This window comes from Erigeron canadensis, chromosome 5, assembly GCF_010389155.1.
Source record: "Erigeron canadensis isolate Cc75 chromosome 5, C_canadensis_v1, whole genome shotgun sequence".
NCBI lineage: Eukaryota > Viridiplantae > Streptophyta > Magnoliopsida > Asterales > Asteraceae > Erigeron > Erigeron canadensis.
In genome coordinates, this window is record NC_057765.1 from 24,331,829 (window position 1) to 24,353,334 (window position 21,506).

The 21,506-nt window shown below is 33.7% G+C and overlaps 2 protein-coding genes across 2 annotated transcripts; one reads left to right on the forward strand and one right to left on the reverse strand.

Annotated features, from left to right (window-relative positions):
• Positions 1 to 372: 372 nt before the first annotated feature.
• Positions 373 to 3,057, reverse strand: LOC122601380. The gene is made up of 3 exons (XM_043774143.1): positions 1,923 to 3,057; positions 1,531 to 1,829; positions 373 to 1,263 (listed from the first exon to the last, which is right to left on the reverse strand). The coding sequence occupies exons 1-3, from the start codon at positions 3,055 to 3,057 to the stop codon at positions 373 to 375; spliced, it is 2,325 nt and encodes a 774-aa protein (XP_043630078.1).
• Positions 3,058 to 13,118: 10,061 nt separating this feature from the next.
• LOC122601381 lies at positions 13,119 to 13,781 on the forward strand. The gene has a single exon (XM_043774144.1). It carries the CDS (start codon positions 13,119 to 13,121, stop codon positions 13,779 to 13,781), a length of 663 nt encoding a protein of 220 aa, XP_043630079.1.
• The last annotated feature ends 7,725 nt before the right edge of the window (positions 13,782 to 21,506 follow it).

The following is a 21,506-nucleotide window of genomic DNA, read 5'->3' on the forward strand; positions in this document are numbered from 1 at the left end:
TTTCACATTTTCAATTAAATTGATTTTGTGTTTGCAAAAATCGGGGCTTATCCCGGGTATATCGGATGTCTTCCAAGCAAAGGCCTTTTTATGGGCCTTTAGAATAGACATGATTCTAGCCTTCTCCTCACCCGAAAGTGATGAGGAGATAACAACGGGAAGTAGAGATGTACCTTCCAAGAATGCATACTTCAAGTGATCGGGCAATGGCTTTAGTTCTAAATCCTTTGGAGGATTGTCAATGGAAGTGGGTAACTTGCCACTTAGAATTACCTCAATTTCTTCAAATCCCTCATCTTCCAATGGGGTGTCATCCATGCTTAGTGCCAAAATCTCTTCAATCTCTTCAACTTGGTCACTAGTGACATCTCCTTATCCAATGCTTGCCATTCTCTCATCGCTTTCTTCACCATCAACTCCTACAAGCTCCAATTTTTCCAACTCGACCACATCATCTATAACATCAATTCTAAAACAAGTGTCATCGGAAGAATAAGAATGTTTCAAAGCTTTTTCAATTTTAAACACAATACGGTCTTCCCCGACACCCAAGGAAATTTCCTTGTCCTTTACCCGAATGATAGCATCCGCGGTGTATAAAAATGGTCGGCCCAAAATGAGAGGCACCTTGGTGTCCTCCTCCATTTCCAAAATTACAAAATCAACTAAAAAGACAAATTGGCCTACTTGCACTTGCAAGTTTTCGGCCACCCCCAATGGGTATTGAAAAGAGTGATCCGCAAGGCAGATGCTCATTTTGGTAGGCCTTAGTTGCCTCAAAGAAAGCTTGGTAAAAACGGAATAGGGCATCAAATTGATGCTTGCCCCAAGGTCGGCTAAAGCTTTACAAGTTAATTTTCTACCAAATGAACAAGCAATTAAGAAACTCCCTGGATCCGAAAGCTTGGGTGGAAGTTTGTTTTTGATAACCGCCGAGCATTCTTCATTTAGAAAGGTTGCCTTTGCTTCATCAAGTTTCTTCTTGTCCGTCACTAGTTCTTTGATGAACTTGGCATAATTGGGCATGCCCGAAATAAGATCCACTAGCGGCACATTGATTGTCACCGACTTGATCATGTCAAAGAACTTGTTGTATTGTTCTTGAATCTTCTCCTTCCTCAACCGTTGAGGAAAAGGGATCTTTGGCTTATATGGCTTGACTTCGGGTTCCTTGATTGGTGTAGCCTTAGGAACCGAAGTAGTCACCACCGGCGGTGACTCCATTTCCACCTCTTCATCAAATTCTTCATCAAATTGCTCAACCTGTGGAGAAACATTAGAAACACGAGGTTTATCAATGGGAGAAGAAACTACCTTCCCAAACGGTGTAGATATGGCATTTATGGTTTCATTCCGGTGTTGGGGTCCTTTGTACTTGTCATCTCCATTTCTCCATGAACCTCATTGGCCTTAATTCAGGTTTTGTTGGGTATTACTTGGAAGAGTACCCGGTTCCCTTTGATTGTTGCTCATCCTATCGATTCTCTTTTTCAAATTGGATATCAAGGTGTGATTGTTGCGATTGCTCACATCTATCTTGACATGCAAGCCTTCAATCTTATCATTCAAAAGCTTTGAATAGTTCTCCGTTGAAACATTTCGCTTCTTTTGAGCTTCCTCCCTTTTTTCTTGTTTATCAAGGAACTTAGCCATCATGGCCATGAGAGGTGATCCTTCCCCCCCATTGTCATCTTTCTTGGGAGGTGATGGTGGTTGTTTTTGTTGAGGTGTGCCGTGATTATCCTGCTTTTGCCACCTATTTTGAAAATTTCCACCACGATTGTTGGAATAGAAATTAGAAGAGTTTGAAGAATTACCTTGGTGACGGCCTTGATAATTTCCACCACGTTGGAATAGAGGTTGATATTGGCCTTAACGTTGGTTTTGAATAAAATTCACATCTTCATTAACTACCGAATCACATTCATCGGCATGGTGTGGTCCTCCACAATGAATACATCCCCCGGCCATTATCTTCACATATCGCTCTAGTCCTCTAAAGTTATTCTCCACCATAGAGAACTTTTCATCCATTCGGTTTGAAAGTTTCCGAATTTCAGCAACTACCTCGGATGTTTCACCTTCATCTACCCGAGCTACCACTTTTCTTGACCTCCTATCTCTACTCGGGGACCTAGTAACTTGAGCTTTTGCCATATCCTCAAACATATTCCAAAGCTCACTTGAAGTCTTATAAGTAATACTACCCCCACAAGTCATGACCATTTTCTCAAAATTCTCCCTATTCATACCATCCATGAAAATACCCACAATCTCGGTATCACTCACCCCATGCCCGGGGCATTCCCATAAAAGATCCTTCATTCTTAGCCAAGTCTCAACACTGGATTCATCCTCATCTTGCCTAAAAGAATGAATAACAAGTCTAAGCTCTCTTTCCCTAATAGCCGGAAAGAACCTTTCAATCAAAGCTTCTCTAACCGCCCCCCAAGTAGTCAAACTATTCGGTGCTAGCCCCTTTAACCATTTATGAGCCTCACCCGTGAGAGACATCGGAAATAGCTTCATCTTGACATTGTTGCTTTGATTTTCCCCATAGTTGAATAAATTACAAATCATCTCATACTTGTCGACATGCTCATGAGGATCCCTTTTGTTTCTCCTATCAAAACGCAAGTTCTTAACCATTTGCAAATGGTTGCCTTTTACCGTGAAAGTGTCAATTTCGGGAGAAAGGACGGCCGATTGGCGAGAAGTTGGTATGGTTCGAGGAAGGTCCTCGATTCTAGTGTGAAAAAGATCGGGTGGATTATTTTGTTGTCCGGCCATGTTGATGTCCGGCTTCGGTGATTCGGGTGGAGTAGGTGTTTTATCGGAAATTGGTTCTTCTTTTTTGGAATAGTAACCCCACTCGGTGCTTCCCGACTCGTAATAAGTCTCGTGAAGTATATGGCCGGGTTTGGGTCTAGGAGTGGCGTCTATGTAAATTGGTGCGTATGATGACGGTTGTAATGTTTGTGGCTTGGTGCGCTTTTTGAGTTTGTCAAGGTTAGATGTGGCCTTCACTAACGGTTTCGCAGAAGCTCGAGTGCTCATCCACTACCTGAAAATAATCTGCGAACACAACACAACAAACGAAAACCTTAATAGCACCTGAGGTACAATGAAGCAAACTAAAAATAAAACAAAGCAAGTAACTTTCCCGTGCTAAGCACGAAAAAGGGTCGATTCACGGAATCTCAACCACAAGTACATAAAATCAGACCCCGGCAGCGGCGCCAAAAACTTGATGTGTGAAATCTAGTTTAATAATTTATAACAAGATCTACCGCATACTGACTACCACACACTTACGGGCAGTGTACCCGTTCGTATGTATTATAGTTAATTGGTAAGACCAGGATCGAACACAAGGATTGAATGTTGTACTTAAGGTCGTAAAAATGTAAATCAAGAGAAAGTTTGGTTTGTGACCGAATTGTCACTTTGCGTTTAGAAAAGTTAGTTTGCGGAAATTAAAACAAATTAGTAATCCCGAAGAATTAATCGAAAATGGTTTTAGTGTAAACAATAATTAAAATGCCATCTATGTCGAATCCGCTCCACAAGAAGTCTAGGTTGCATATGGTTTAAGCTCAAAATTCAATAATGTTGGTGATAATAATCGTGACAAGTCAAAAACACAAACGGGTGCACTACGTTTGTAAAATCTACTCAATCACCTAATCAACTCAATTTCTTGCAACAAGTGGCACCACCAACCCTATTACAATTCCTTGAACTAACTAGTTCGTTTGATTATTTAAATAACAATTTTATCTTTGTGAAAGAAACGTGGTACCACCAACCGTTAAATCCACTTAACAAAGTAATTTCTATTAAACTTATATTCTTTACTATCATACCATGACCTAGTAAAAGTTATTCATAGACAAACAACTAAAATAATAGTTGCATTCAACTAGTATCACTATCGAAGAACACAAATACTACCAAGAACACAAATTTAAGTAGAAGAAATCACTTCATTAAGATCTTGACAAAATGTTAAGTAAAACCAACTTGAATTCAAAATACTATGCAACCATAACTAATTGTTTCACTTCATCTTCATAGATGTTTAAAGATTTAGCTACTCATAGTAAAAAGAGCTAAAGATTCAAATAAAAAGGAAGACATAATGTACCAAATATAGAGAACAAATCCAAATCGAGGTTACAATTGAGCAACAATGAGTAACAATAGCTAAAATTAATCTTCAAGTCTTCAAATGATGTTGGAGTAGTGAAAAACCCTTGAAAACCCTTGAAAATCGGCTGGAAACAAAGTGTGTGAGCTAAAGTGTCCAAGACTAGGGTTAGGGTGGAATGGTAGATGGTATTTATACCCCAAGAGATAGAAAATGGTGATGTCAGCTCGATCTCGCGCCGCTAGAAACTCGGGTCGCGCCGCTAGAGATGTTTTTGAGCACTTCTGACCGAAAAACTGCAAACTAGCGCCGCTAGGACTCAATCTAGCGCCGCTACTGGACTTTGTTCAGTGGCTTGCGCCGCTAGCCAGCAAGCTAGTGCCGCTAGTTTTGTCTGGACTCGTCATTTCAGCTTTGTTCTCGACCTTGTTTCATCCGTTAGTGCATATGGATCTTCCCTAAGTCATTTTCTACCATTTATGAGCGATAACTTGCTTTAGACCTAAAATCACTAGCAAATACCATAACGCACCACAAAACAAGTATAAACGGCTATAAAACGGGTACAAAACGTCCAATTTGTATAAGGGAAACATGTATAAAATGAGACATATCACATAGTATAAAACGTGTTACGATGCGGTTCACGTATGTTTAGACTACCCGCTTATACCACAAATGATACAATCCAAGCCTCATATATGAACAACCATAAGTCATAACACATTTGTAACGCAAAAACACATGTGAAACGAGTCAAATACAAATTAACGTGTACACCGAACCACACATGTGTTCATGGACCTGCTATGAAATATGATATATACAAACACAAGTGCACAACAATGGAAACAAGTGTACTAACTAGTGTTCACGACTCAAAACAATTTTATATACACTTATAAAATCTCCTAAAAAATTATTTGTACACATGTGTATATGGTCATTCACATGTGTTCAAGTCAAAATGTTTATGGTTTTTTTAGAAAATTATATTTTTGTAATTCTACTTTAATATGATTACATTATTATCATATATTATGAAAATATATTGATGAATTAATAGAGTTAAAATTAAATACCTACAAATCTACAATACTAATAATAACTATAAGTAAGCCGAGCGAAAGAAAAGGAACAAGACCGAACGAAAGAAAAGGAACAACAATCATTTCATCCTCTGTACAGTTCTTTCTTCTACTTTCTCCATTATACCCTTTTTCAATTCTTATTTATTTGTAATTTATTTTGTATTTCAAATAATTACAAAAATGTCATCATCAATTAATAACCATTGATTAAGTTAATCTAATGGCTATAAATAGTTCTCGTAGTTCTCGACAAATTAGTTAGTTGTTTTAAAGTTGTGTAAGTATTATTTGTTTTATGATAGATATTAGTTTACATAAAAGTATGTTTATAACATACTTTTATGTAAACTAATATCTATCATAAAACAAATAATACTTACACAACTTTAAAACAACTAACTAATTTAAATAATTACACTACTATACATACACATATAAGCATGCATGAACCTAGACTACGTATATGCACCACAAAGCATTAAAGTTAACAAAAATTTCAAGTCTTTATTTGAAATTTGGCTACAAATTTCGCCCACTACTCCCAAAACCCCAAAACCAAACCACCAATGAAAATTAAGCTAGTCAAATTCTTTCACTACACATTCAAGACAAAAGTTGGACCACTTACACACACTCTACCCTTACCTCACACTCTTTTTGTCTCATATCTCTCTTGAAAATCTGCATCTTTCCCTCTCTCTCTCTCACGTGATATTGCAAGGGGAAACCTGTTTGGGGTGAGATTTCAGATCTAAAATCATGGGGTATCAAGATCTTAACTACTATGCATGGCTAAACTTTGTACTTTCGGATCATAAATATGAAAAATGAGAAAGATCATAAAATATGTTTAAGATCCTAAAATATGCTTAGGATCCTAAAACATGCTAAAGATCCTAAGATATGTTCAAATAGTTAACATATGGTCAGGATATTAAGATATGGGCCAAGATCGGAAATATGTCCAGGTCTTGAGCTCTGAGATTATTAATGGTTATTTTATTTTATCTTAGCAATATAGGAACTTGTATAAGTGTTTTCTTGCCCCCAAAGTCGGAATTAGTTGCTAGAAAACGTGTGAAAATGGTCATTTACGTTCAAGAGCCAAGTCTTTAATTCAAGAGAAGAATCTGCCAAGATCCCGAAATTTTAGGATAGTTAGTTGTACTTCTTCCCTATAAAAGGGGCAAGTGATCAATAGGCTAAATAATTCAGTTTTCCCATAGAAAAACACACACGTCTTCTCTCTAAAACTCCAATAAACCTTTGTAAACACTAAGATGTCATTCACGCCAACATTCAACTCCAAATTTATCACATAGAACGATCACTTGTTCCCGTGTATTGTAATAATCTTGAAATAATAATAATAAAACAACAAAGGCAGGAGCAATTGCTTCCTCCCGAGGTTTTTATGCCGGCAATCCAGATGGATTAAGGTTTTTTCCTCATAAAAATGCCATGTGTTCATGCTCTTTACTTTTTATTTGTCTTAATTTGCTTTTAAAAAACGTTTTTTAGTAGTTTATTAACGCTTTTTGCAAAATATTTAACTTGTGCTTGTATTTAATTCTTTGTGAAAAGTTTATCTTAAACTTACTGAGTTTTTGACATTAAAACACTTTACTTATTCCCACTTAATACATTAAAACCATTTTTCACAAGAGTTATTGCCATAAAATCGTTTATTTAGGGATCATAGTCTAGATCTAGAGTGTTTGTTCCTTTAATCTTCATTGTTTTTATCGTATCTTCTTTAAAACGTCTTTTAAGGTCTTTGTTATAGGTTTCCTGGTCAAACCTTTCTTTATTTTAAGATCCTAGCATTACATTTCAACATTTTATCTTTATCTTCAACGGTTTTCTTAGTTTCTCAAAGTATTTCTGTCTCGAAGGCTTTCATAAAATTCTTTTTAGCAAAGACTTTTAGTTTTTATCATTGTCTTTAAGAAAACTTTACTTTTACTTAAAGATCTTAAAACACCAAACTCCCACTTACAAATCTTCGGTTCTTAAGTTATCTTAAATCTTTTCTAAAATTGTCTTAGGTAGTTTTTGCCCGAAACAAAACCCACCAACTCTTTCATTTCACACAAAACAAACACACACACATCTCCAAGTTTTCTCTCAACTTTTCTTCCCATTTTTCTTCATATTTTCGGATTTGCAAGGCAAAAGGGAGCTCAAATCTTAACTAAAACTAATGTAATAATAAATCTTCTTGTTAATCTATTATCTACAGTAAAGCTTGGATTTCATGGAGCCTCTCTTCTTCCCAGAAATCAGCCCATATATATATTCATCTATTTCCGGTTGCACGCATTCAAAATGGAGGCTAAAATCTTAACTTAACAACCATAATAATAAAGGTTTTATGCTAGATCATTCATGGATTGTTAGGAGCAAGGATGGAGCTCACTTGGGGTCATCCATGGCCGAATTTTCTGCCCATTTTCCAGCTGCAAAACAGCCCCCGAACTCGACCCAAAAAGGTTGTTAACAACATCCCTTCTCTTAATAAATCTTTAGTTAATCTTGTTCTTTCAAACCCGAATGTTTTTTACATCTTTTATTATCATTTTCTTCTTGATCTAAACTCAATGAAGGCAAAGTTGATAGATCCTTACCTCACATGTTCATGCATGTAAAGATCTAGAGGAAGGACTCAGGGATTAAACATAAACAAGACCCAAGAGTTACTAGTTGCAAGATTTGCTACAAAATGGTTAAATGTGTCTCACTAAAATGACTTTTTATCAAACAAAAGATGTTTATATTTCTGTGATTTTTCATTAAAATAATATTTTCAAAGAGAGTTAAAGGTCATAGCTTGATTATGCTTAAAAAGGTTAGATCTTAACATGCATGCTTAGATTTGCACTAGTTTAAGTTGATTTTGATATGAGATTTGAGATGGATCTTTGGTTGATGTTTTCTTTTTATATATTTTGGGTGTTAAATAAATGTTAATAATCTGGGATTTATGAAATATTACAAGAAATATAAATTTTATATGAATTAATGCAAAACTATGTTCAAAATCACAACCAAAAAGCACTAAGAACACATATATGCATTCACCATTTAATCAAGAACCTTGTCTATGAAATCATGACATGAAATCAGTAGGAATACTAAGGTAATGTTAAGGGATAAATTAAGACGGATAAAAAGTGTTGGGGTTACCAAAATAAGTGGTTGGATAATTTAAAATGAAGCAAACATGCTTTTATGTTACCATGAAAGTTCACAAAATCTGTATTTGAACTTGGAATGTGTAAACATGGTTTAAACTGGACGATCTGGGTGTTGGCCATAAAAGAGAAAATATAGATATGTGAGTCTAGTTTCATCACCAACTGGAATTACCCAAAAAGACCAGACGAAACTCAAGTTATCGATTTTTAAGTACACTGTGGTCAAAGCTGAGTTTTTAGTCTAAACAGAAGTCAAATTTGGTGATTTTTAATTGTTTAACCATTTCGATTCAGAAGCTTAAAATTGGTGGGAATCAAATTTAATATGACCTAAACTTAAAAGAAAATCAAAGGATTTTTATAAGGCATGCATCATGAAGAACTTTTATAAAATATTTTGGGTTGCATAGCAGCTACCATTCTGACCAGTTTTGGTTTGGTAATTTTTAGGGATAGCAAACAATGTCTAAAAAATTAGTAAACATTAACATAAATATACGACACATATATGTCTTTATAGAAAAATCACCAATTTCCAAATAATTTAATTTAACCTTGAATGCCTAGTCAGTATTTCATGAAAATAAGTGTTAAAACATAAAAATTACAAGTAGAAGCTTTTTACAACAAAATAAGCTAAAAATCACTAGATTGCAACTTTAATCAATTCCAATAATCTTGGAACAAAATATATGCTAAACCTACTGGGAATATGTCAAATAAAAGTTATAAACTTAACTTGGTTGTTAAATAACAAAGACAAGCCTAAAAATCACTATTTCGGTTCATTTGAGCACAAATTGCACAAATCACACCACCACTAATATCAAGAATTTCAACACTAGAATATAATGTACATTCTGTAAATATTAAATTGGTGATGAAAATCCATTTGGGAATTGATGTGTAAAATCGAGTTTAAAAATTTATAAACTAGGAATACATAATTATCGACTACTACACACTTATGGGCAGTAGACCCAACTATATATAGTATAGAATAAAGGTAAGACCAGGTTGAACACATGGACTGATTAAGAGTAAGCGAGTTTAATGTAATTTAGAAAAGCTTTGGATTTTAAGGACTCCAGTCACCTTGGATTTTGAGAAAAGTTAGTTAATCTTTAAAGTTAGCAATTCCGAAGAATCAATGAAAAAGAGATTGTAATATCAATTAATTTAAAAGATCATCTACTTCGACTCCATGACATAACTTATTTAGGTTGCATTTAAGTTAAAACCAATTCAATTATGTTGATCTTATAACGAGGTTAGACAAAGAACTCACTAGTTGGCCACCTAGCTTATTACCCTATCCGAACCCATTAACCAATTGCTCAATCCCTAAGATCTGGTTACCACCTTCCCTATCAAGACCTACTAAATTGACTAATTGATTTGCTATTGTAAACAATTTCGTTTTCCGATTTTACCAAACCATTAACACTTTGAATTCTATTATCTATTGTCATTTATTATCTTGTTACCACAAATTAACACCTATCAATTGTACCTAATCAACTAGAACAATGTACTCCTAAACTTAGATACCTATAAATCATTCATATATCATCAACAAATCAATAAATAAGTGAACAAGAACTCAAAACATGAAGATCTCGACAAAACGTGTAACAATAAACTTGAATTAATAAAAGCATGCAACCATAAATCATTGTGTCACTTTATCTCAGTAGATGAAATATTTAGCTATGCATGATAAAACTGATAAAACTAACAATTATCAAATAAAAAATATCCATAAAAATAATTTTATAGTAATATAGTATCATAATAAGCAACTAATGTTATTAATAATAAAAGAGTGAAAAGATTCAAACGATAAATAGGTTGTGTTGATATACGAATGTGGCTGCTCACGAAATAGTCTTTCGACTTTTCTTCATTTCGCTTGTCGACCTCACGCCTCAATCCTGCTCAGACAACATCTCCTACTAAACAAATATCAAGCACCTCAAGTTTGATGAGGTTTGCAGCTCATAAAACCCCACCGAATTCCCACTCTGGCCGACCTACACTCCTTTTTCAATTCCCTCCTTAGTGATGATATATATAATACTTAATCTTGTTGATGTTGTACGAACTCCATACTAACCGACCTTTAGTTCGGCCCACATGCTCATAACTTATTTTGTCAATTTGACTCTTGGGCCTTTACTCGTTTATTTCGTTCCTTTATTAGCCGAGCCCACCTGTACAATTAAAGTACATGTTTTCCAACTTATATTTATGCAACATGTATTAATAATATTGTTCAGGTCTGTCCAATAGACGGGTATAGTAGTTTTAAAATATATTAAACAAAGCTAAAAAATTAAAATTATAATATATTAAATAAATATACCAAAATCAACTTGGAAACTTGCTAGCTGAATAGATACTCCATCAGTCAAAATACTCTTAAAATTTTCCGCTCATTCACCATTGACCGAGCTATATATGGTAGTGCCTTGCAAGTAGCAAAAAAAAAATGGAAAAAACTGATAAGTTCTTTTAGTGTGTTTTTATGTATTTAATCCAATTTCTAAAAACAAACCCCAAACAAATTAACCATAAGAGTCAAATAAACATCTTTGCATACAGATTCAGGAAAATTATTCTGGATAAAAAAGGAACCCAACCAAAGACATTCCAAACGTCGATCAAATGATTTTATCGGCTAATGCAAGAAAGATAGGGAAACAAATTCTTGATTAAAAAAAAATCGAGTCAAAAAACCTTGCAAAGCCATCTACTGGTGTGTTAAATTTTAAACATAACGTGGATCAAAGGGTTTTATCTAAAGGTATTATTTAAAATTGATATCATGTTTTTCATAAGATCCGAAGTATATCTGTCATACACAAACTAAAATGAAGAATTGTTCCGCCATGCTAAATAATCATACTAAAAAATTACATGTAGCATTTTCCCCTAATGGAATAACGATGGCTAAAAAATTATACCATTAATGAGCTAGTTTCAAAACAGATTTAAAATAATCATAGTCGATATATTAACATAATCATAATCTTACTCATAGCAAAATTCGACCTTTTATCTAAAAGCTTATAGAAAGATATATGTAACAACCCTCAATTTTTGGCTAGGACAACTTACTTATATTTATCTAGGTATCTATCCCTAGAGGTTTATTAAGAGAATCGACCTTCTAGACATTTAAGACAAGTGGTAATTGCCCTCTAGTTCAACAGAATACCAAAAGATAGTTAGTTGCTTTAGAAATGCCATTAACAATAACTATAATTATCCAAGACAAACTCAAAGAGATTGAGTACTAACAACCTTACAAGTATGAAAATTAAACAATCAAGCATCTAAGATGCCAAACAAATCAACATTTCAACTAATAACAATGTGCATCGATAAAATTTACAATTCAATTACATATGTGTATATATGTGACATACATATATATACAACAACTAATAACATACATACACGACATACATATATATACGACAACTTTCACATAAGTCTCAAAGTTATGGGAAATACATTACAACTTAAAATATACATATGTGTACATAAACTCTTGTAAATTTCACCAATCAACATACAATTAACTCACTTATTCTTACACTTACACATAAATATACATCATATATACATATACATACACATAAACACTAGTTAGGACTTAAACCCAACACATACCACTTGGGTTAGCCAATGAATTCACCCCTAACCCACTACACCACCCCACACAACCAATTAGCTCACTCCTAGCTCCTTTTCTTCCCCTAAATCACGTGCTCTCTCCTCCCTCTCTCATTTTCAGATTTTTCTCTCAAACCAACACACACACATGCAAGAACACTCTCTCCAACTCTCTCTAATTTTCTGCACTTTTTCTTTCTCTTTATCGGTTCAAACAAGCCAACAAGGAACTCAAATCTAACTAATCTAATGTAATAATAAGTTCCATTGATCATCCAACAACTAGTATCATGTATGGTGGAAGCATGGGGTCGATTTGGAGGCAACAAGGTCACAAAATCAGCCTCCTAAAGAGGCTGATCGGCAATAGCAAAAAGGGGCAGCAAACAGCCCCTATCTCCTCACTTTCTTTTGATTCTTGATCATCAATGGGTACCCAACTTGTTCCTTTGTTTGTTCATCATCCTTTCTTACATCTTGTAGCTTATATACCCTTCTTTTCAAGCTTGCTACAGCCAACAAACAACTCTTGGGCAGCCATCAAGAACAAGACCCAATAACACTCTTAATCTTCTTGTTTTGATATTCAAAAGTTGATAACTTGTAATCTTTTGATTATCACTCTCTTTATCTTTCAATTTTATCACTAAAAACACATAGATCTTCACATGCATGCATATTTAAAAGATTGATCTAAAAGAAAAAATTATGAATGCAAGAGATAATAATGGATTTAGTGTATGCATGATAAGATTTGCATTAGTTTAGGTTTATTTTGATTTAGGATTTGAGATGGATCTTTGGATAATGATTGATGATTTGAAATTGACAATAAGAATCTGTAAATTTGATAATAAAATAATACAAAAAGAGTGATAATCTTGTAAGTGATAAATTAAAGTGTTAATTAAGCAAGAAAGGTGCTGGGTCAAAGACAAATGTTGTGTGAAAAGTGGTAGTCCTCGTGTTAAATTTCAATGGTCAAAGGAACCGGCTTCGATGGAGGAATTGGAAGAAAGACAAAATCTGATGGACATGTTGGATAGGTTCGAGCTGAAAGATGCTTCTGATAGATGGATATGGAGGGGAGGAAAGAATAAGATCTTTTCGGTACAAAGTGTTAAAGAATTTTTAAGAAGAGAGATTGATGTTAGTGATCGGTTTATATTTGAATGGCCGAAATGGACGACGAGAGACTGTAACATATTCATGTGGCGAGTTTCTATGGATAGACTCCCAACTATGGTGGCACTAAAGAATAGGAAGGTTGAGTTTGGCAACGTGGGATGCTTACTCTGCGAAGCTGTGGAAGAAACTCTTGAACATATCTTATGCTCATACGATTTAGCTACCTCCATTTGGTATAGGATAAGCATTTGGTGTAAGGTGAGACCCCTCTTCTTTTTCTCCATCAAAGACATTTTTGGTTTGGAGGAGCACTTGGGTCTTGGGAAAAAACATAAGAAGATCTTTAAAGGCATTCTCTATGTGACGTGTTGGTACTTATGGCGAGCAAGAAACCGCAGAAGGTTCAATGACGAGACAATAAGGGTCGAAAAAGTGTTCCAAGAGATCAAGGCCACTAGTTACTTTTGGTTAAGAAATAGAATGAAGAAATGTACAGTTAGCTTAAAAGATTGGAATACGTTTAATATTATGTAGGTAATAAGGCTTTGTAATCATGGTTACCAGCACACTATGGGTGTGTTTGTTGTTTGATAAATGAATAAAAGTTACTTTTCAAAAAAATAAAATAAAATAAAAATTAAGCAAGAAAGGTCATTGGTGGGTTGATATGATCAAGAACAAATCTGACACAAACCATTTTCTGTCTTAGAACGGGTAAACTGGGCATGTGAGGGCACTTTCAAGCAAAACTATCAAAATAAAAGTTATATACAAATGAGTTAAGATTAACCTCCAACCGGAAATACTCAAAAATACTGAACCAAACGAAAGATATGATTTTTCTACTGAAATTGGTCAAAACTGTAATTTGGTATGAATATTTTATAAACTTTAACAATTTATATCTCCTAATCCATAAGGTTCCAGGAGGTCATACTTGGTGGAAAGTAATTTCAATGTGTCGTGAACTTAATATAAAATCATGGGATTTTTCTAACAATCAGAACATCAAGAACTTTTATAAAACTTCTGATGTCGCAAGTAGTGCCCATTCGGGACAGTTTGTGTTTGGATAATTTTTAAGGACACCAAACATCATCTAAAAATTCACCAAAAATTCACAAAAATACATGATACATATAAGTCACTGTATAAAAATCATGAAGGTCCAAATAATTCGGCTTAACCCTAAAATAGTAGCCAACATTTCATAAAAATCTAAATTAAAAACAGAAAATTTGAAAGGAAACTAACCATTTGTATAATGGGCTAAAAGATACACTAAAGACCATAATGGGCTAACCCGGCCCAAATACTAAACTCATAGAACCATAAATCAGTAGGCCCACTTGGCCTAACAAACCATAAAGTCCAATAACCAATATAACCCATTAAGCACATAACCCAAATAAGGTTAAGCCCAATAACTAAATTAAGCCTAAGTCACTTAAAAACCCGTCACATTTTGGCCCAATTGATAATGGCCCATAACACTTAAACGAATTTCATGAGATAAGTGTAATCAAAATAAAACAAAGATAATTAAGTGAGATAGGCATAAGTAATTATGTTAACCAAGCTATATATTGATATCACAAATGCTAATTCGCGCTAAAATTGGTTACACAACAAATGATGAATAAGGATAACATAACTTAATATGGCATTTCTATATGATAAACTAATATATCAAGTGAAACCACAAATGAAGCCAAGTTACCGAAAATCTAACGACTTATAACTACGCATGTAATGAAAGTAACCTTTCTCACCATAAATCTCTACAACCAAAACGATGCGAATGTTAGCAATATACTTGGATCCCACAATTTATAGCAACATAATGAAAGTGACATTTCTAGGTAATGGCTTAAGATAGAAACTTATGTATATTAGTCCTCTCATAGGGATAGTCTTGGCTTTGAAATGTGGATGAGGACCATGATGGAATATATGATCAAGGAAGCAATAGATGGGAAGTACCCATTTTGGATAAATAGATATAATGCTCGGCATATCAAGGTGAGTCATAACCCCCTTTCAAACTATATTATGTGTTTAACTATCGGGGTGAAAAGCATGATATATAAATGAAATTGCTTTTATATACATACATATATATATAATGATTTTTGATAATATGATTATGAAATGAAATTGTTTCGTATGTTCAATGTGATAAATGTTTTATGATGAGCTTGAGTTTTGTCAACCCGTTTTCTTTCGGTACACTACTATTTACTCCGAAAGTGGAGGCCTGTAGTTAGATAGTTGCGCAACTAGATTTCGTCCACCCACCCATAAGTGTAATGGTGGAAGGTGGGTTGCCTTTGTGACGACCCCCACTTCCAGTCCGACCATAGCGGTGTTCTAGCTACCTTAAATTTAAATGGTCGTCTCCATGGCACGACCCTATTGTTATTAATACGGCACTTGATTGACAGCTTGTGCTATGAAATGAATTATATATATATCGTTGGACTTGATAAAATGGTAGTAGTAGTTACTCATCAAAAGTTACTTGAATTATGCCCTTGTGGCTAAATGAAATTGATATTATTATGTTGAATATTATGAATTGAACATACGGTTTGGGTATTGGACCCTATATGGAATCTAGAAAGTTGTTGAATTTGGTGATAATGAAATATTGATAACCGAATGATTTTGGGTATGATATACGATAAATCGATTGATATATTTTCTCTCATAATGATTTTGATAAATGAGAACTTTATAAGTTACCATGGATTCTTCCAAGTCTTGAAATGACATTATAGTATTTGGAAAGCTTGATGGTTTGATATGAGAATTTTGTCGGTCTTATGGTTTGGGAACTTTGAAATGTAGCAATAATATACTTTCTAAGTGTTAAAATGGGCATGTACCAAGACTTATATAAAAACCTATGCACTCACCAACTATGTTTTCGTAGTTGACACTTTTTTTTCATACTTTTCAGGAAATAAGCTTAAGCTTTGAGGATTTATATGCTTAATGATTATTTTCATTGCACTTTGGAGTCAAAGATCAAACCTTGTGATGGGCAATGGAATCCGCCTTGATCATTGTAGTATACTACTTCATGTGCTTGTTATTTGTTTCGTGAACTTAATATTCAAGTACGGTGGACGCATTTGTACTTGGAAATTGGTTCACATGCTTGTACATTTGTAAATTCTTTTATCAAATAAAACTATGGTGAATGTTATTTATAATCCTTTGTTTTGAATACTCGACTTTCTGTACATCTCATCGTTCCGCCTTAGTTGGGGTGTTACAATATAATCGTAAATCTTAAGTATACACCATTTATGAGCTATTTTCAAAACGGTATCAAAATAATCAAAGTCAATATATTAAAGTAATCAAAAACCTACTCATACCAAATTTAGACTTTATATCTAAAAGGTTATAGAAAGATATAATAGTAAATCCTAACACTATGTTCTTGAGTTCCATTTTAAAGGAAAAGAATTGAAATGATGAGATGCGAAGAGAAGAGATTGAATCCTTCCAAATCATCCCAAATATGGGAGGAAGATTTTTAAAACATAAACAACTAAAAAATCCTTTCAAATCAAATCACTTCATTTCCTTTCTATCATTAAAAAAACTCAAGAACTTAATTTATATTAAAATCATTTGGATTCTTTTCTTTTCCTATCTAAAAACAACTCAAGAACATAGTGTAAGTGTTAATATATATTACAAATACAAAATTTAATATATAATATTTAGATTAGTTAAGTCATATATCACAACTTAATCAATACGAAAGTTAAAGAAGAAACATACGAAAATTAACTCCATATAAATATTGATTCCAGTTTACCCCTTTTTTTTCCAACTTTGGTTAAATAAAAAATTTACAGTTTCTTATATTCTAAAAGTGTAAACTATATAATTCGAAAAATACATACCAATTCATCAACAAAGACCATCTCGAACGTTTTGATTTTCTTCGGGTTGTTCTACTTTGAAACAGTCCATACATGCACAACACGGAGTCGTAAATGATGGTCTTTGTTGATGAATTAAATATGTGTTGGCTTAAGATCTTCAAGATGAGCTAATGTGGTCATATTTTTTGTTGTTGAAGAAAAAGTCATAACGAACCTATAATGGACAACAAACTAAATTAAAAGAAATAATAATAACAATAATATAAGAATTCAATGTTAAAACATAATAATAATGATTAATTATGTTCAAAGTATATAAAAAGAAAAACCCTTTTGTAGTTGAGTGTAGCTTCTTTTTTTGTTTTCGTACGTGATTTATATTATAGATTACCAATAAAACCGAAAAGTGTAAATTAATTATATTTGAATTTGGTGAAATTGTAAATCGGTGATGGAAAACCAAAAACTGTAAGTTAATTATTTTTAAGTGTAAATTGGTGATGAAAAATCAAAAAGTGTAAGTTAATTATTTTTAAATTAGGCTAAAGTGTAAATTGGTGATGGAAAACCAAAACGTGTAAATTAATTGTTTTAGATTGGGGTTAAAGTGTAAATTGGTGATGGAAAACCAAAAAGTGTAAATTAATTTAAATTAATATTAAAAAATTAGAGAATTAATAAGGAGGGATGATTAGACTCAAAGAGGTGGATTAGGGGTGCCAAGTGTACCTCCAACCCCCTCTTTTAGTTATAATATAAATATGTCACATTCTTCGTCTTTTCAGCTTCAATCTTCATTTTCTTCATAATTGATCTTTATTCAACCCATTCTTGACATATTTCATCGTATAGACCTATAATCTAATAAAATCACATATTAAGTATTAAAGTCTATAAGTATGACAATAATACAAATATGAAATAAACAAAAAAAATGATATCGCGTAAAATAAATATATATAAAATAGGCGATATCAGGAATACTCAATTTGCCTAAGAGACGAGGTTAAAATCACTATTTCGGTCTACAGTTTTAACACTAGAAACCTTCAAATGATCAAAACACAAGAGAAGTTGAACTGATATGAATTATGGGTAATAGAAGTTACCCAAGAAGACATATATTTTGAAGGCGATAAATTAAATGGTAATTCCAAAGTTATTTTAAATACAACAGATTAAATAGTAAATAAAAGTGATAAATTAAATACATGAATTCAAATTATTATTTACTTATAAACACCAAATATATGAGGGTAAAAAACACCATAATGATCGAGTGATGCAAAATATACAATCGAAACCACAACAAATGTAAACAAAGAATTAAACATATAAACAAAGGTGATATTTCTAAGTGATGGCTTAAGATAGGAACTTGTGTATATTAGTCCTCTCTTAGGGATAGTCTTGGCTTGAAATGTGATGGAGGAACATGATGGATATATGATGAAGGAAGCGATTGATGGGAAGCACCCATTTTGGATAAGTGAATATAATGGGCGGCATAACAAGGTGAGTCATAGCCCCCTTTCAAACTCTTTTATATGTTTTACTTACTGGGTGAAAAGCATGAATAATTAAAATTGTTTTACTTTGAAAGAATGTTATTGTATGTTCAACGTGTTATATGTTATATGATGAGCTTGAGTACTGTTAAGCGGTGGTCCTATGTACACTGCTATTAACTCATTGAGGCCTATAGTTAGAGGGTTGCGCAACTAGGATTCGTCCCCTCACTCACCAAGATGGTAGCGGGTTGACTGGCCGCCTTAGTGGCCGCCCTCATCTCCGGTCTGCCTAGGGGTGCTCTAATCTACTTTATATATTATTGGTCGTCTCCATGACACGACCCATTCATTATTATTGCACGTGATTAAGAGCATGTGCTTCTACCTTTACTTCTTCAGGACTTATTATTATTATTATTATTTGGACGCTAACCAGTCTTAGTAGTGGCTCAAGAAAAACTTATCAAATTATACCTTTGACCAAGTGTTGTTGATATTATTGATGGTTGGTTACTATTGATTGAACATACGGTTTGAGTATTGGACTATATATGAAATCTTGGAAGTTGTGGAACTTGGCGATATTGAATTATTGATGACCGCATGGTTTGGGTGTGATATATGATTAATCCATTGATATATTTTTCTCATACGATTATTTTGATAAATGAGAACTTTATTAGTACCATGAATTTTCAACGTCTTGAAATGACATTATGGTATTTGGAAAACTTGATAGTTTGAGATGGAAATTTTGCCGGTCATGTATTTTGGGTTTATTGATATGTAATAATATGTTTTCTATGTTTTGAAATGGATATGGAACGAGATTTACTTGAAAACTTATGCACTCGCCAACTACGTTTTCGTAATTGACACTTTTTCTTCATGCTTTTCAGGAAATTAGCTTAAGCTTTGAGGAATTATATGCATCATGATTATTTGCATTGCACTTTGGAGTCAAAGATCAAACCTTGTGGTGGGCAATTAAATCCACTTTTGTTGGTTGTTGACCAACGAAAAGAAAGGGAGAAAGAAGGCAAAGAAGTCATCTTTGACGATTTCCCATTCCTTCCCTGGCGAGCCGCCTCTCTTCGCCATCCTTGATCATTGTAGGATACCGTTTCATGTATTTGTTATTTGTTTCGTGGACTTAATATCCAAGTACGGTGGGCGCATTGTACTTGGGGATTGTTTCACATGCTTGTACATTTGTAAATTCTTTTGTCAAATAAATCTTTGGTGATTGTTTATCCATTATCCTTTGTTTATCTATTATCCTGTACATCTTATTGTTCCGCCTTAGTTGGGGTGTTACATTAAAATACTATTATTATTATATAGAAAAAAATTGGAAATTAGTATGAGGAAAGTATATGAAAAATCATATGTGATAAATAAAGAATGTCGTGGTCCGTATACTGTATTTCAGGACTTCGAATATCTTTTCATAAATTTTAATCATTTTTTTTTGTGCCGGATAGAAGTCGACTTTTATCATTCTTACGAAGCTTTTGCAACAAACTAGATTATTTTCTTGCGTAATAGATGAGATAAACATATTAAGCTTTTTTTAAATGAAAATGATTTTGTTATAGATGTTTTATAAGATAATTTTACTATATTTTTACAAATAGAGAAACTTTTACAATTTGACAAAACTTTGATGTAATTTGCTATTGAAATTCGTAAAAAATATACGAAATAAGAAATTTGATGGCTATAAAGTTTTTTAACTAAATGAATACCCAAAAAAACATAAAATCATAAATGGGTGACCTCTTATAGCATTATCCCTTATACTTAGTTACATGCAATTTAACAAAACTCAAACTAAAGTTATTATTCAATTAATCTCAAATAAATTCGCTGACATTACCCGATGTTAAAAATGTCATGTATATTTATCGATATGTGTGGTAAATGTCATGAATATTCATCACACATAAATTGAATTCCTTCACCCCATAAACATTTAGCGTTTCGTTTCTTTCTTTGCATACACGACAACTTTTTCTGAAATATGGTTAATTAAAAATGAGAAAAAACATAAATTGATATCGAGTTCAAACTCGAACGATTTATACTCTTTTATAAAACAAACCCAACCTCCCTCCTTTAAATTTAAAAACCTGATATGTCTAATTTACCCTCCAATTTAATACATCTTTAATTTATTTTATAGATTGTGACTAAAATACCCTTAAAAAAATTTAACCTGTATCTCTCCTTAGGGATTAGCAAATAAACCGTTGACTCGCACCCGACCCGAAACCGACCTGGAACCGGCCCGAACCGACCCGCCCGAAGCCCCAACGTGCCGGGTCATGGGTCACGCTTTTGTTGCATTCGCGGGTCACGGGTCACGCGGGTCGGGTCGGGTCGGGTCGGGTGAAGGCAAAAACCGAAAAAAAGTGAAGGAAACCCGTGAACCGCCCGCGACCTGCCCGAACCCGACCCAAACCGAACCGACCCGTACCTTCACGGGCCGGGTCACGGTTCCAATTTTCATGCATTTCTCTCCCTCACGTAGAAACAACTAGGAAAAAAAACCCTAATTCACAATTCGTCCCTTTCTCCCCCGTTTCACATCCCACCGCGCAAAAATTTGTCTCATCGCCGACCGCAATGAAATTATTTTTACGTTAATAATCACACCATCACCGCCTCACTGCCGCTGTATTGCGCTGAAACCAATATAGTTAATATTCGTACTTGAGCTAGAATTAATTAATTTTTTAAACAATTATTTGAGCTCGATCCATCTTAAGCCAAATAATTATTAGGCCAAAGTACTTTTTTCGTCCCTGTGGTTTTTCGAATAAGCACTTTACATCCTCGCC